The sequence below is a fragment of the Glarea lozoyensis genome (genome assembly GCF_000409485.1).
Source record: "Glarea lozoyensis ATCC 20868 chromosome Unknown GLAREA5, whole genome shotgun sequence".
NCBI classification, from domain to species: Eukaryota; Fungi; Ascomycota; class Leotiomycetes; order Helotiales; family Helotiaceae; genus Glarea; species Glarea lozoyensis.
The window spans coordinates 827,712-842,605 of NW_007361000.1; the positions used below are offsets into that span (position 1 = coordinate 827,712).

The window sequence follows — 14,894 nt, forward strand, 5'->3', positions numbered from 1 at the left end:
TCGTTATATTTCTACCTTAAAGCTTCCGAAATTCTTAAAGATCTTTTAAGTCGCTATTATTATACTAGCCGGTTAGTTATTATACTTAAAATAGTCTCTTAAAAAAGGTTAGATCTAAAGGTAAGCTAGGCCCTTAAGGTAAGACGTAGCCTAGAGGACCTTATACTTCTCCGAGCTAAACTAGTCTTTATTAAAGGTAAAGTATAATTCGGCCTAAAGGAGAAAGGTCTCGAGTTCGGAATAGTTTTCTAAATATCGTTTAGAGAGTACTACTTTAAGTAGTACTATATTTTCGACTGTAATATTCCTTCTATCGTCGTCCGGTATACTAATATCGTCGGCCTTCTTACCGCTTTCCTAGGTAGAGTTAGTAGTAGGCGTAAGGTCGGTGCGACTAGCTATTAGACTTTTATTAGATAGTAGAGTAGTCTTCTTACTAGATAAAGCTATTATTAATAATCGAGGTATACTTAGAATAGATACTTAAAGTATAACAATTCGAATATTCTATATACTATAGATAGAGGTTTCGTCGAGTTAGTATATAAGTAAGTACGTATAAGATTATTAGATTATATACTCGAAGGTATATTCGTTATAATAAGAGTAAGTTAAATAGATAATATACTATTACTATAGTAAGTTAAGTATAAAGCTCCTATCTAAGGAAATTATAATTATTATATAGAACTTCCTTTCCTTAAGTTCGATAGGTTTACTAGTCGAACTCGTTAAACTCCTAGCTAGTTCGATAGGTTCGCCTAGCGAACTTATTAAACTTCCCTCGTCACGTAACGGTACCCTAAACCGGGGCCTATCCGCTAATATAAATACTACTAACTTTAACCGAATTAAGCTATTAGACAGCGGCCCTAGAAACTACTTAGTTCTCGTAACCTTATCTAATCCTAAGACTTTCGGTCCTAGGAGTATTACGACGCCGAGGCCGACGCTGCTCGTGACACTAGATATACTTCTTTATATACTAAATATAAGTCTTTTTATTATCTATTAGTAGTAGTAATAAATTATAATCTATATAATTAAACTTAATAGAAGATAGTATATTATTAGAAAGTATAGTATATTAATTAAGTAATAATTAGTAATAATATTAGTAGTATTATAGAATATAGATAGTAGTTTAGTTAGTAGCTCTAAATTAACTAGCTTACTTATTAAACTATATTAGCTACGAATAAAGAGCTACTATAAGAACTATTATTTTACTATAGAAACTTCTACCTAAATCTTACTAGCTATAAAGCGAGTACGTATATACTAGAAGTACGGTCTCGCTTTTACCGACTAAGGAACTAGTGACGAGGGAGCGCCCTACTATAGCCGACGATTACTGCCTATAGTACAGTATAGTAAAACATCTACTCGACCAAGCGTCGATGTTGTGCATCGCCCACATCATACTCCACGCAACTCGCCAAGACAAAATTCAAGTCTCAATTACGCTAAAATACTCTTTTGAGCTAAAGATAGAGAGCAACGAATCGCGAGACAGGGCCTGCATTTCCTGCAAGACGCAGCACCCTTGGTTACGCAGGCGGACTAAAGAGGAACCAAAATGCCCCATTTTTGCTTCTCGAAACGGCGCCAGAAGGAGAGATGAGCTGAAAGATTGCGTACCAAGTACAGCTCACTGTGTGCTAGGATTTGAGACATCTTCTTGACCCAAAATTGTTTCTGAACGGCATATATTTACCTAATCATCGGCGATGAGTCTGAGATTCCCCTCAACCTTTAAAGCCGTACCAGCCTTAACACGGGGGAATGTGTTCGTATAACGTGCACCCGAAAGACCCTCCATATTGATCTGAAATTCGTCCCCCCTCGAATAGCGACATTTTCTGGCCACGTAACGCTTATTTGGATCTCTGGTGAGCAAGTATTTAGGCGTTAAGTTCCACGAAAACTCCACTGTTTTAACACAACGGTTCTCTACTGAAAACAAACACCAGCCACACTATTTCCCAGTTTCAGTAATGCGAATTACATCTCATTCCGATCTACGCCTCCCCGAGCTGGTTCTCAAATTGGAGAGTTTGGGGCCAACAGTACTGAGAAGGACAAATGAGGCATAGGTTCTCTGTAAGGTGAGACGTTGTTCTTCGATTTCAAAACTCGGACGTACGGGTACCCGCAGCTGGGTTTCTGGACTGCGTTTGACTTTAAGGTGCAGAACATGGAAACGCAGAGCCATCTCGCGTTGGTTCATAATTTTACATGAACTCTAGTCTACGATAATTTATACTTTCATTTGACGACCACTAGGAGAATATGGTCCGCTTCAACAATAGCCTCGGAGCCCCGGATCGGCAAAGGCGTGTAATGCGCCTACACTGCGGTAAGCCTCCGTCTTGTGAGTTTCATTAGCTGACTACAGTACTGGCTCAAAACATACATGGGATCGATTCTCTCTTACAATGCTAAGAACAAACTTGCTAGATTGATGTGTCTAAGTCGCGCCGCGCTACAGCAGTTTTCTCGCGATCGAGCCTCAAGTATTAACTATTTGAAGGAAGATATTCGTTGCTTAAATCTGTACGCACTACAGCCAAAGCATTACTCGCAAAGCGTTGAGTATCTGGTCCATTTCGATATCAAAACAACAATCTGTCAAATGATCTTCGCAAGATACTCTTCTGGACTCGGTCAGGCTTCAAGTCTTGCTACTTAGACCTGAGCTAAGCTCGGCAGATAGCGTCGAATCTTGCAATCAAAGTCGGCTAGACTTAAAGAGGGTGCGAATCCGGAGGACAAGCCAACCATCAGCCTTATATATCATGGATATGGAATACTGTTTATGGTCCTTGACGATCGATTAATTACCGGATCGACTTCAAGGACTCTAATTTTAAGCCGACGATGGCACCATTGCAAGCTAATGAGATTGTCCATTCAAGTGAGTAGTTATTTTTTTGACTGGCGTAAGTTGCCATTCTCATCTACATATACGCTTCTCTCTAGTGAACAAGTGTTACAAAATAGCGCTAGGCAGACCGCTTCTTCTCGAACTTTAGAATCTGCGGCACGTATAGATTGAGTAATCGTCGGGTGTTAAGCGAGCCCTCCATCGTCACCAGGTCCTGGTGACGATGGAGGGCTCGCTTAACACCCGACGATTACAGTACTGTACGGCGTCAGCTGCAAGTGGTTACAGTAGTTCAGCCTTCTTACGTTAGTTTACTTCGGAGGGTCAAGTATGCTCGAGCGTAATCTCTTGCGTGCTATGGCTATATTCTGCTCCACATCGATGTGGCTGGAGCATCTTTTTGCATGTCGCCTCTTCAGAACGTAGATGGGGCTCATGTGGGATTCTATGTGGGGTCAAAAGAAGAAGTAATGCTGCGAACGTGGGTTTTACAGTTAATTTCCCTACCTGTATCAAGCCCCGTCGCTGAGTTTGTCTAATGCATCGAATTGTTGATCATCACCTCCTAACTCGTGAGATTAGTCGGTTTTGCTACCGCAGAATTGTTCATGACTTTTAGATTCACAACGACCATTACACACTTTTCTTAAACTAGAATTATGTCTTTCACATTGCTTGCAACTTCTGGTCAAACCCGTTTTGTGACTGGGTTTCTGGCAACCTTCAGCAAGCGGGCTAAAGTGTTAACTTTGGCACACCGTTCATTCAGCGGCTTTGTTCCCGTCGTCTCCTCCCCTTGGCACACGGAAACATCCCATTTGCCGTACTTTGCCGACGAGATAGACATTATTATTGTTCTATGAAGTACTTACAGTACAATTCTGTAAGAACATTGACATTCCATATCATGCGACCGTGTAGGGGGGTTCTATAGGTGGACACTGTGGTGGAGCTCCAAACGGCACGGAAGGGATCAAGCAGTCTTGCTGAATAACTAACTTTACTATCCTGGAATCCTGGGGTGTCAGACATTGAGTTCCAAACTCCCTCACTCTACACCGCCTGAGCATTTACATCATCTCGCATCAGCTTGCTTCTCCAAAGAATGATCTGATCATAGCGAAGTTGAGATACAACTTTCAACCCCTATGTTTAGTAGTCGACATCGGAACCATACCATACTGCTATTGACGCCCAGACACGCTAATGTAACGTGCAGAACGGAACTGGATCTTCACAAGATCACGCTTCCTGCACGAACTGTAGATCCTTTTCATCCAAGCTTCCACGGATTTACTGGGGAAGGATACCGCGTCTCTGTAGATCATATCATCATCAAAATGCCCGTATTTACCTCGGGTACAACCGTATTGATTTTCTCGATAAGCTTCCCTATGTCCTCTTTTAAGGTTCTGTTGCTGGTTTTGTTTTCCGCTACTCTTTTGGAACGTGTCGTTATTGCAGGTGTTTGGATTCGCATGTCATGATGTGAGAATCTCAGTGTGATGTGCGTTGATTTTCGACATTTTGCCTTTTTGGAATTCAGTGATGGGAGGTGAGTCTCGGGACAGCACAATAAGGTTTCAGGCGTTTGGGCGATTAGGTGCTTTGTTAGCGATTATCGAGAACAAACTGGCGATGGTTTGAGGTGGCAATGTGGTATCGGAGGCCTACTTGGCAACGGACTTTCTGCTTTTATTAAAACAGCACAGGAAAGTTTTGACATGTGCGGAATTACTTACCAACCTTAGAATAACAAAAAGCACGCTCCAATTGAAATTGAAAACTTCTAAGGCGGCTACTTCACCGCGGAACCAATGCGTCTATGCAATGGGAGAATCCACGGGGTTTGCAGACTTGCAGAGTAAGTCAACAGCAACGACACTTAATGCATCAAACTCATTTTCGAGCCTCCCGAGTCCATTTGCATTATCATCACATCCTTTACCTCTTCCATTTCTCATAGAAACCTCCCCGCTCGACATAAATCATACTCTACAATAATGATTTCCAAATTTTAACTCCCCACCCTGTTTTGTCAATCGCATACCAAGAAACCAGAAGCGTTCCGCACAAAGGTTCCACGCATCACCAAGCCGCTAATACATCACACATGCCATTCTCACATTCCCATCCCTGTCAACCCATAAACTCCGTCTTGCTCTCCTAGCGTTTGGAACCGGCAAACTCAAAACTCAGCGGTTCGTGGTGGCGTGGCTGGTGCGAAGGACGTGGGGATGTGTGCTTAATAACTAACGGGTTTTGGAGGAGTTTGATTATTATCGATCCTGTGGATTTGGTTTCGCGCGCCCAGGGTGGTTTGCTCCTGTTTGGTGTTGTGAGAATAATTTTCTGGGGGGGTTGCGATTTTCAAATGGCAAGGCGATGTTTTGGGCGGGGATGGAGTTTGACTGGGTATTTGATGCTTAGACAAGCATACATCAGAACTTTTTGCGACTTGAGGGTTTCATGTCTAGACTATTGGAATAGTGTTGGAATCTGGTGATTTTGTGAGTGAGGGTAAAGGAGATGATTCCGAGGGAGCTTGATAGTAGCTTTGAGAGGTGTGTTGTACTCTTTCAAATTCAAAATCTGTGTTTCTGAAAGGACTAGAGAATTTAAATTTGATCAGCTGGATAACCATTGAGAATTATGAATACAATCTACGTCCAGAATGACCCGACATCTGACAGATCTGATACGGATTGCTGGTCATCCGCCATTTCTTATTTCGAGGGTGGTTTTTGCTTTATATAAGAGAATTCAAAAGAAAAAAAAGTGTAGGTGTCTTATGAATCGCGAGCAAGAATTTTTTACCCTAGTATAGGTAAAGTTATTTGAAAAATGGCAAGTAGTTAACAGATCGCAAAACATCTCCAGGCCGGTCTTCAGCAGAGCTTTCAGCGTTCGGAAACCAAGAGGACGACGTTTGGATTCTCTCTTTAGGACCTGTTGATTGTCCAATTGCGGTGGGATCCTAGTGTTCTGATAATTCCACATCAATCACCGAGCTGTTATGTGTTGAATGACCTGTTTCGAGAGATCCAAAATAGATAACTTCTAAGCAGAGTTCCATGTCGTTGACAAACTGAGAAAAGTCATCTTGGTGTGTTCTTATGTTTCGTAATTAAGAGACATCAGCTACGCTGAGTAAAGAACACCTTAATTTATAATCTATACCGATACAATGACGCTATTATAACGCGTCTTCGCCATATCCTACTCAATATCAGATGACATCTATAACACAACATAAATGTATACTTCCAATTAAATACCCCAAAACGATAAAAACGATAGTTTTATTTTATCCTTAGATCTTCACGAAAGGTTCCAAGTAAGACATTTCATTATTAAGGTTCTATTAGGCACAGAATTTGATATTTTTAAACTCAGCTTTTCAACTCGAGATGCTGGAGACGTATTTCATTGGCCTTGCATAGAGTTATTTATAGTATATTGATGTACTGAAGTACATGATAGCTCTAAGCGTATTTCCGATAGTCTGATACTGATTTGACGAGTAGCAGAACAGGATGATGATTTCATTAGACATTATGTACTCGACGCGTAACTGAAGTTATCGGAGAGAATATTCTTGCATTATTGGGTTTGATTTCGCATTAAAGGCCTACTGAAATCCTACCCGACTCATGGGCGCTTCCCCGTTGATAGTTTGAGATATCAGATTAGAACATGTTGTTACCTAGCGAAAAATGAGGAAGAAGGAAAGAGGAAGCATTGTTAGGTCAGTGACTTGGTGGCATTCGTGCCATATGTGGGAGGAAAACTCACAGATCAGTAGTGACACGTGCGATATATTTTGTAGATGTAGAATGGAGTTTTTTAATTTGCAAAGGAGAGTATTACCCAACCAAATAGCGCACTTCTATAATCAGTTAATCAAACAACCAAAGAACACAAAAATGATCCAAACATCCAGTCCAAAACCCTTGAGCGGTCTCCATCAACACCTCCCACTCATCACCCATCCACCACCTACAACACATTCCTAAAAATCTCGCTCCCCTCATCCAACTTTCGAATCTGATCCGTCAGTCTTTCCCGCAATCTCTTCGAAGCCGCCGGCTCCGAAGCCAACATCTCGGCCTGAGTAGGTGTAAGACAATTAACGTAAAGGGGATCGAATATGGTTTCGAGGCCGTGGACGATGTGACGCTCGACTACTTGCACGGTGACGTTTGCGACGAAGGTTTTTTGCTCGACCTATGGGGGAGAGGGTCAGAAAGATGAGGGAAGAGGGAGGCGAGGAGACTTACTTTGTAAATAGAGAAGAGACAGTCAAGAGCTTCTTCGCAACTGAAGTTATCCATGTTGGGATCGACTTTTTTGTTGTATGCCGTGACAACCTGCTCAACGTTGATTTTGCTAACTACCTGGAAGCCTTGCTTGTTGTAGTCTTGAGTGGTAGCATCTTCGATGTGTTTAGTTAATTCCTTTTGCTGTCTGTCTTGTCGACGCTTGGTGATTGTGTCAGTGTAATAATGATTATAGTTGATTGGGTAATTCTTGTGGTCGTTCATGATCAATTTCAATTCTGCTCGAGCAGCGGCGTGGCGTTTCTTCAATTCATCAGCGATCTTAGTGTTCCAGATGCGTCGTTCAACATCTTCTGGACACTTGTCCGTAAGCAAGTTCTTCAGGAAATTTTGACAGGCTGTAGCGACTTGGTCGACATGAGTATGTGCGAGACGATCCCATTTCTCGGACAACTCCCAGAAAAGATCACCGATGACTAGAGGGTTGAAGTTCCCTATGAGTTCCTTCCCCCGAGTGCGGACGAGGACGTCGCGAACCCAATCAAGAGCTGCTTGTTTATTGAGCTTCTTTGGCGAAGCGGATAACTTGCTACCGAAAGACATAGACTCCGCGGGAGATGCGTCGTCATTACCACTGTCCATGTGGATTTGATATTTGTGACCTTTCAAACGAATGTCCTCGGCAAACTTTGAATTGAGCAACTGGATAACCGCTCGAGTCCGGCGAAGCGTAGAAGGAGATGTAATCGAAAACTGTGGATCAACATCATGATGGAAATATCCTCCTTCATAATGGCCATCAATAGCCGCTCTGCATGTTTGCCAGACTTCAAGACTGAGACCGGACAAATAAGTCTTGCACTCTTCTCCAGAGGATCGTGGGTCTCCAAGCTGCTCAAGTTGTCCCTGAGTCTCTACCAGCTTGTCCTCGAGCTCCTCCCGAAGGCTGGGGAGTTCCTTCTTCACATGTTCAAAGAGAAGAATACTCAGTCGGCGTCGAAGCGCATCAATACCAACGCACTCCTTAGGTAGCTCTCTCCAGTTGGTTGTTCTAAAGAAAGTGTCTTCAGCCATCTTCCGCTCAGTAAGGGTGGCATCCTTCTCCTTCCATGCGCGATTTTTCACGACGTGCCATCCTAACTTGAAGAATATATCTCTGTTCTTCGCCAGGTCAATATAGCCAGCCTGGTGACCGGATCCATCATCAGGAAGATCGGGCTTAGTAATGACACCCAAAGTACGCTCTCCTTCCGGATCAACCTCTCTGACCCTATCAAGAATAGATTGATTGGCGTAATCCGTACCAGCAGACACTACTGCGAGACAAATTGTTCGAGGTTGCTTGATATAGTGATTGGTGATCTCAGCAACAAGGGTGATGTCCATCTTCGTGGTGGCTTTGGTCTCAGCTCCAATCAATCCGGGTATGTCCACGAGAGTAAGTTGTGGTCGATCAGGACCAGCGTACTCAACGCTGAGGACGTCTCGGGCAAACGCAGGAGGTTTAGCGTTACCATCAGTGGCATCGAGAACCCCAATCCCCATAATCGCCATTGCATCATCCATGATAGTTGGGAGATCGTCGAAGTTGGTAATGGACTTTTCAAAGAGCTTGATGCTAGCTTGTTCAGCTGATGGGCGGTTAGAATCTGGAATGACTCTAATTGTGATTGAATCCTCAGCAGCATTTCGAAGCATGATTTCCGTAGCATAGCGAGTGCACAGAAGATCATTCCTGGGGAATGGGATCTCAGTGAGTGCTTCAAGAACGGAGCTCTTCCCCGCGGATTGATCACCGCATACGACTATTTGAGGCAATGAAATTGTACCTTCCAAGCCGCATTTTCGGACTCGAGCGATAGTGTCGAGTACTTTGCGCTGCTCTTCCGTTTGCAGTTCTGCGAGCGATGACGGAGAATCGACCGCTTCTGACATCGGAGAATCCATTGGAGTGTTGTCCGACAAAGGGCTGCTCTCGCCAGACATGGCAGTCTGATTTGTGTGATAAATGATTGAGTGCTTCAACTGAGATTTTGTTCGTTGTTCTGTGTGTTGCGTAATAAGGGTTGTTTGGATAAGTGGTAGTGGTGAAGAATATGAAAGAGGTGGATGAGGCCTTTATCATCAAATTGAACCCTCACCGAAGAAAGAAGATCCAAACATGGAGACTTCTACCTGGTTCTGGCCGTGAGTCTGGTCATTTCGCTGGGCTCAATAACGAGGCTGGGTGGCCCCTCCCGAGCGACCCACGACGAGAAACACCAATCGAAGAAACTCAAATGCAGCGGCCCTCTCCAACATTCTCGCTTCCGGGCAGGCAGTTTCCTAGTGAGAGTTGTCCTTGATTGATAAATGAGCCAATGGCTTCGAAGTGAAAAACGGATAGGAAGGAGAGATGAAATCAATTAACCAGGTGCAAACTAGCTTAAAGATCGGACGGAAAGTAACTACAGCTTCGTTCGGCGCATGAATCAGAGATTAATCTCTTGTTTGACGATTTGATGAGTCCGAAGCAGTATAAAAGTTTTCAAGGGTGTTGAGGTATGTGTGCAAGTATGGAAAGCCTGCGAGTTTCCGTTACCCCGGCTAGGCGCAGCCAAACAGACATCGACCAAAGCAATCATTCGGTGAGTACTTGTGAATCCAGACTCGAATGTTTCAAACACTGGTGGATCTCTCCCGACCATGGCGAAAGAAAGAAGCTCGATTTGTGGTTAAAAACATGTCTATCAGGTAGACCAGGAGATCGAATTCAGCCAGGCCACCAGCGAGACCTCGTTACTACTATTAGTTTCTAGAATTGGAACAACGGCGCTTCTGAGCAATGTTTGTTTGGTCAAGTCTTAGGTTGAGTTGAGGTCGAGGCTGTTTGCTCCAAAGTCGCCATTGAATGTTGGTCGTACAGAAAGGGCAGATTTGGAAACTCAGCCACATACAACTTGGCGACCCGGCGGGTCGAGTACACAATCATCCTTTCGCTGTCAATGGAAATTTGAAGCCGTACGTTGATATTATGGTGTTGTTATGTTGCTTCATTTCCAGATCATAGTTCTGTTTTAACCACTAACAAGTAATCAGCGAAGATGCAAAATGGATGAACAAACCCACGCGGACAGATCGATTTTCCTACTGAAAGATGAAAGCTTGTCGGATTCAGCGATGCACTGATGGTGCAAAGTCTGAATGTAAGCTTTTTCTGAGGAACAAGATCGTGTCTGCCATATGACTTTAGTGCTTGATTTGGAACTGTCTCTGTCAACTTTGATTCGACTGACATGATAGACATTGACCGGCTCTTGGCTAATGACCCGGCACAGTCCGCAGCGAACAATAGACATTAGGCCATCGTCTATTGATCTTCCATTCTTAGGACAGTTATGAAGGAGACTTTGGAGTGTATTAAGTATAAGGATACCGACCACCATGTCTGACTAATCTGTGCGATAGTTTGCCGCTTATAGAACCAAAGAATTTAATAGTATACCAAGGCAGAATTTGTTACAAAACAGGGTGCCTGCGCTTGACCCTTACGTGTTAACAGATACCACATGCATCGGAGATTTGCATGAGTAGTCGCAGAAAAAACTGCCCACAAGTGTAATAGATTTGAAATATCCGGTATTTCACACTCTTTGGATAACCACGAACCTTTTCTATTGCTCGATTATTCGGATTTTGAATCTCTCTCTCATTTAACATGAGGCAGAACTGGGCAAATTCGGGTTTTGGTCCTCGTATGATACCAGATAGACAATTTGAGACTCGAAATTCTGGATGAAGAGCAGCAGATGGGCAGTGACATGACGGTTCGCAGGTGAAGATAATGCAGGATCTGAGTGATAAGCTAAAGGAAGTGAAAAGAGTGCTTGGATTCCTGGTTTCCAGCTGATCAGAATAGAAACGAGTTGATTAGTTGAGGCCAACCTCACTACTCGTATAAATGTCTCCTTAATGCATACTCATGAGGAAGCTGATTAAGATGGAAACGTAATTCGAAAACAGAAAAGCTACGACGATGGAACACGGTTCTGGCTATTTCAAGAACGATAACCTCTAGAGTTTGGATACCAATAGATAAAGTACGTCTACTTGAGCTTCTCTAGTTTCCACGACATCCGGCTCTTGGCCTCATAACAAGAAACAAGAAATACCAGATCAGCAAAACTTAAAACATACGTAGAGAACCAGCTCTTCGGTAATCTCAGAGCGCCGTTGACGCCGAGTTCAGCCAAAGAGTAAAGGCATCACTGGTGTCGTATGCCCATCCCCGGATCGTCCGGAACGAGCTGTAGAGAATTCTAGCTGATCAAGCATTAAGTACTTCGGTACTCATAGAAATATGTATCAGGCGAGTGTGCATACTGCCGCTTGGCAATCTGCCGCATTTCCGATGAGCCTCCGTTCAAGACCGAATAATGATATGTTGGAGTTATTCATCAAGATGCAGGGAAAGACAGCGCGATACGGGAGTGCTGCAGACGATATGTGGTGTTTTGCTGACTTGAACTGGACTATGCATAAGATCAAGCTTATATGCCTCCAAGCTTATAGCTCCGGTGTATGGTTGAATATCAAGTCCCGATGTGAAAACGATTAATCGGGGAGAAAGAGTTGCTCTCGGACTTGAAGTGCACTAAGCGCGGGGCTCTCACGTGCAGTGTAGATAAGAGGGCGATAACGCCGATTAGGTGCTCCACCATCGGGTCGATCCTCGGGTTCTGGAACTTGAATGACTGCATGAAGCGCCTGCGGATTTCACCGTACTTTTGGGTGCAATGTAAACAGACGTTAAGCGGAGAGCCGTATTAAGTCATGACTAAATCGTGGTTCATACTACCATCAACATCGATTGAAACGTGTACCAATTAATATGAAGTTGAAGCTGTAAACATGCATGATTTCTCCCCATGTCACGAGTGTCACTGCCGACAATCGTGGATATGGCAAGTGTCTAGACAAGGATATCGTCTGCGTAGCGGCCTCTTTCTCCTCAGCCATTTGCATCATTTCAACCTTTTTCCCGACACGAAATGGACGGGGATAGCTTCAATGCGGGGCATGATATCCTATCACGACGACGGCGATAATTCTTCACACGTCCTACTTCGTAAGATTCGTTGCAGCGTGGTATTGGCCAAGTTCTTTGTCTCGAAGGGGAGAATGGCTGTGGCGGCAGGTCGAGGGTGGGTCGCCCATTCACACGTAAGGCCCCATGAAGTTGATCCAGCCTGGGACCGGAACCGGATCCTTCGGCCTTCGAACATTCTGTCTGAAGCTATTCATCGTCCGAACATACCTACCTGGCTGGTCGGTCGTAGTGGATTTATCATCCTCCTCTCACCTAGTCATGTCATCTACATAACCATTACTACTCCGCCCGTCTTTTCTCGTTCTTTATTTCTGTTTCCCTTTCCCTCTCGACTGCGTCGATTGAGTCGGATCAACATTCGCTGTGCCAGTGTCGGTATTTGACGTATCTTGCCTTTATGTCAAGGTGATCATCAACATTAACAGCTCCGCCGGCCTCGTCGAGCTTTCAATGCTTAAACCTGGATATCGGGAATTATAGATAGAGAGTCTCGAGGACGTCGAGGCTGCGTCGCCATGTATGCTCTACGGCGATCGCTCATCGCCATTGTCGTTTTCGTTGGATTATACTTCGCGGCTACCGCTCTGCATAAGCACCTCGATCCGAACACGAGGCAGTCCGAGGAGCAAAGGGAGGACCGGCAATGGATTGCGACGTCGAAGTACTTCCTTGACCGCCAGTCATGTCGATGGTTGGGTATCTGCGGGCTGGCACATTACCACCCAGATCCTGCCGCGATCTCGTACAAGAACAGGAAGAGGGCTGGAGCTCAGGAGCCACTAGTTTTGGGCGAGGATGAATATACGAATAAGATTGACTGGAAGGACATTGCAGGAAACAACAAGCCAGTTCCTGGGGATTGGGATGGAGATAGCAATGTGCTTAAAGAGGTTCCCCAATATGTTCTGGACCATGCGCCTCTGATTCATCTCTATTCGAAAGAACAATTCTGGCCTTCCGATATTGCTGAGCATTTGATGCATACAATGCCATACATAAACCACACGTCGATGCAGATGGAAAACAGCTCTCATCATACAGTCTACAATTTACATAAGCTGAACGAGAAGGCTAGTTGGAGGCACTTGTTCATGAAAAGTAAGGATGATGTTGAACAACGTCCGGAATGGCTAGGTAGTGCTTACAACAAGCCTGTCCCTTACGAAGATGAAGAGGAAGTCGATGAAGATGCAGTAGATGAGGACGAGTATATCGAATTCACAGCAGATGATTCGGCTTCATTCGAGCAGCAGCCTTGGTATGACCCCTTTGGTGTGAAGGGAAACAAAAAGGCGGATCCTATCACCGAGAAGTCCAACAACCGATCTCCTCGATTGGAATTGAGGAAGAAGAATGCTCGAAGCCCAATACTTTCGTCCCCTGGGGGTTACTCTCCTGCGCCTGTAACCCTAGTCATTGTTGACAAAGGAGATGGGATTGTCGATGCATTCTGGTTTTACTTCTACAGTTATAACCTCGGGACCACTGTTATGAACGTCCGGTTTGGAAATCATGTGGGAGATTGGGAACATTCTTTAATCCGGTTCTACAACGGTGTACCCAAAGCTGTATTTTTCTCCGCTCATTCTGGCGGCCTCGCCTACTCTTATGACGCCGTGGAGAAGGGCGAAGGGAGAGGAAGAGAAGGCCGACCGGTTTTGTACAGCGCTTACGGCTCGCACGCAATGTATGCCACACCCGGCAAACACCCATACATCCTCCCCTTCGGCTTGCTGGCCGACGTAACAGACAAAGGTCCTCTGTGGGACCCCGCCCAAAACTATCTAGCATATCACTACAATACGTCCATCACGCACAATGCCGACGCGAAATTCTTTTCAGGCAGTCTCACCATTCAAGACATGGCCGATCGTCTCCAACCCGCTCTCAACAATCCCAAAGCACCAATGGGTTGGTGGTGGTATGCTGGACGCTGGGGCGATAAGTTCTACACCCTCAGGGACTTTAGACAGTGGAGGTTTGTAGGTCAGTATCACTACGTGAACGGACCATTTGGACCGCGATTCAAGAACTTGGGAAGAAGCAAACCATGTCAATCGAGGGGTCTATGTACGATCTTGAAGAGCATTGATGCGGGAAGGAAGAAGAGTTGGTTAGGACGACGGGGTCTTGGGAAACAGGAATGAGGATTGGATAGATTGATGATTCATGATAGATGGGGTTGGCGTTTGAAGTTTTCTTGGTTTATTTTTCATGTTTCAGCGAAAGAGATGGAGCGGTCAACTGGTTAGATGAGTATCAGGGCGTTTTGCTACTGTGATCGCCGATTTTGCCTTATACCATGTACCTTTACTCTGGTTTTTACGATCCTTTTTGAAAGCGAGATGGGTGGGATAGAATTGAATATACAGTATTCTTAAGTTTCTCAGTGCTTTGCGTCATGTGGAGAAGGATGTCTGCCGCGAGATTTTGTCGGTTGGGCAGACCTGTAGGTTACAACTCCAAGATCTAACTAGCATTGGTATGGAAGAATTCTAGCTCTTGCTTACTTCTTTCAGTCTTAGCATACACAAGTGAGAAGGCAGAACCGATCGTTATACGACGATTATGTTCTTTCTATTAGTCACTAGGCTTAAAGAGAGAATACACAGGTGCACATTCTGCCCAAACCCCGTAA

At 44.4% G+C, this 14,894-nt stretch overlaps 2 protein-coding genes across 2 annotated transcripts; one reads left to right on the top strand and one right to left on the bottom strand.

Annotated features, from left to right (window-relative positions):
- Positions 1-6,886: 6,886 nt before the first annotated feature.
- On the bottom strand, positions 6,887-9,153 carry GLAREA_04472 (P-loop containing nucleoside triphosphate hydrolase; the record flags this gene model as incomplete). Its single annotated transcript, XM_008086849.1, has 2 exons — positions 6,887-7,114; positions 7,168-9,153. The coding sequence occupies 2 exons, from the start codon at positions 9,151-9,153 to the stop codon at positions 6,887-6,889; spliced, it is 2,214 nt and encodes a 737-aa protein (XP_008085040.1).
- Positions 9,154-12,771: 3,618 nt separating this feature from the next.
- On the top strand, positions 12,772-14,403 carry GLAREA_04473 (uncharacterized protein; the record flags this gene model as incomplete). The annotated part of the gene is made up of 1 exon (XM_008086850.1): positions 12,772-14,403. The coding sequence occupies one exon, from the start codon at positions 12,772-12,774 to the stop codon at positions 14,401-14,403; it is 1,632 nt and encodes a 543-aa protein (XP_008085041.1).
- Between the last annotated feature and the right edge of the window lie 491 nt (positions 14,404-14,894).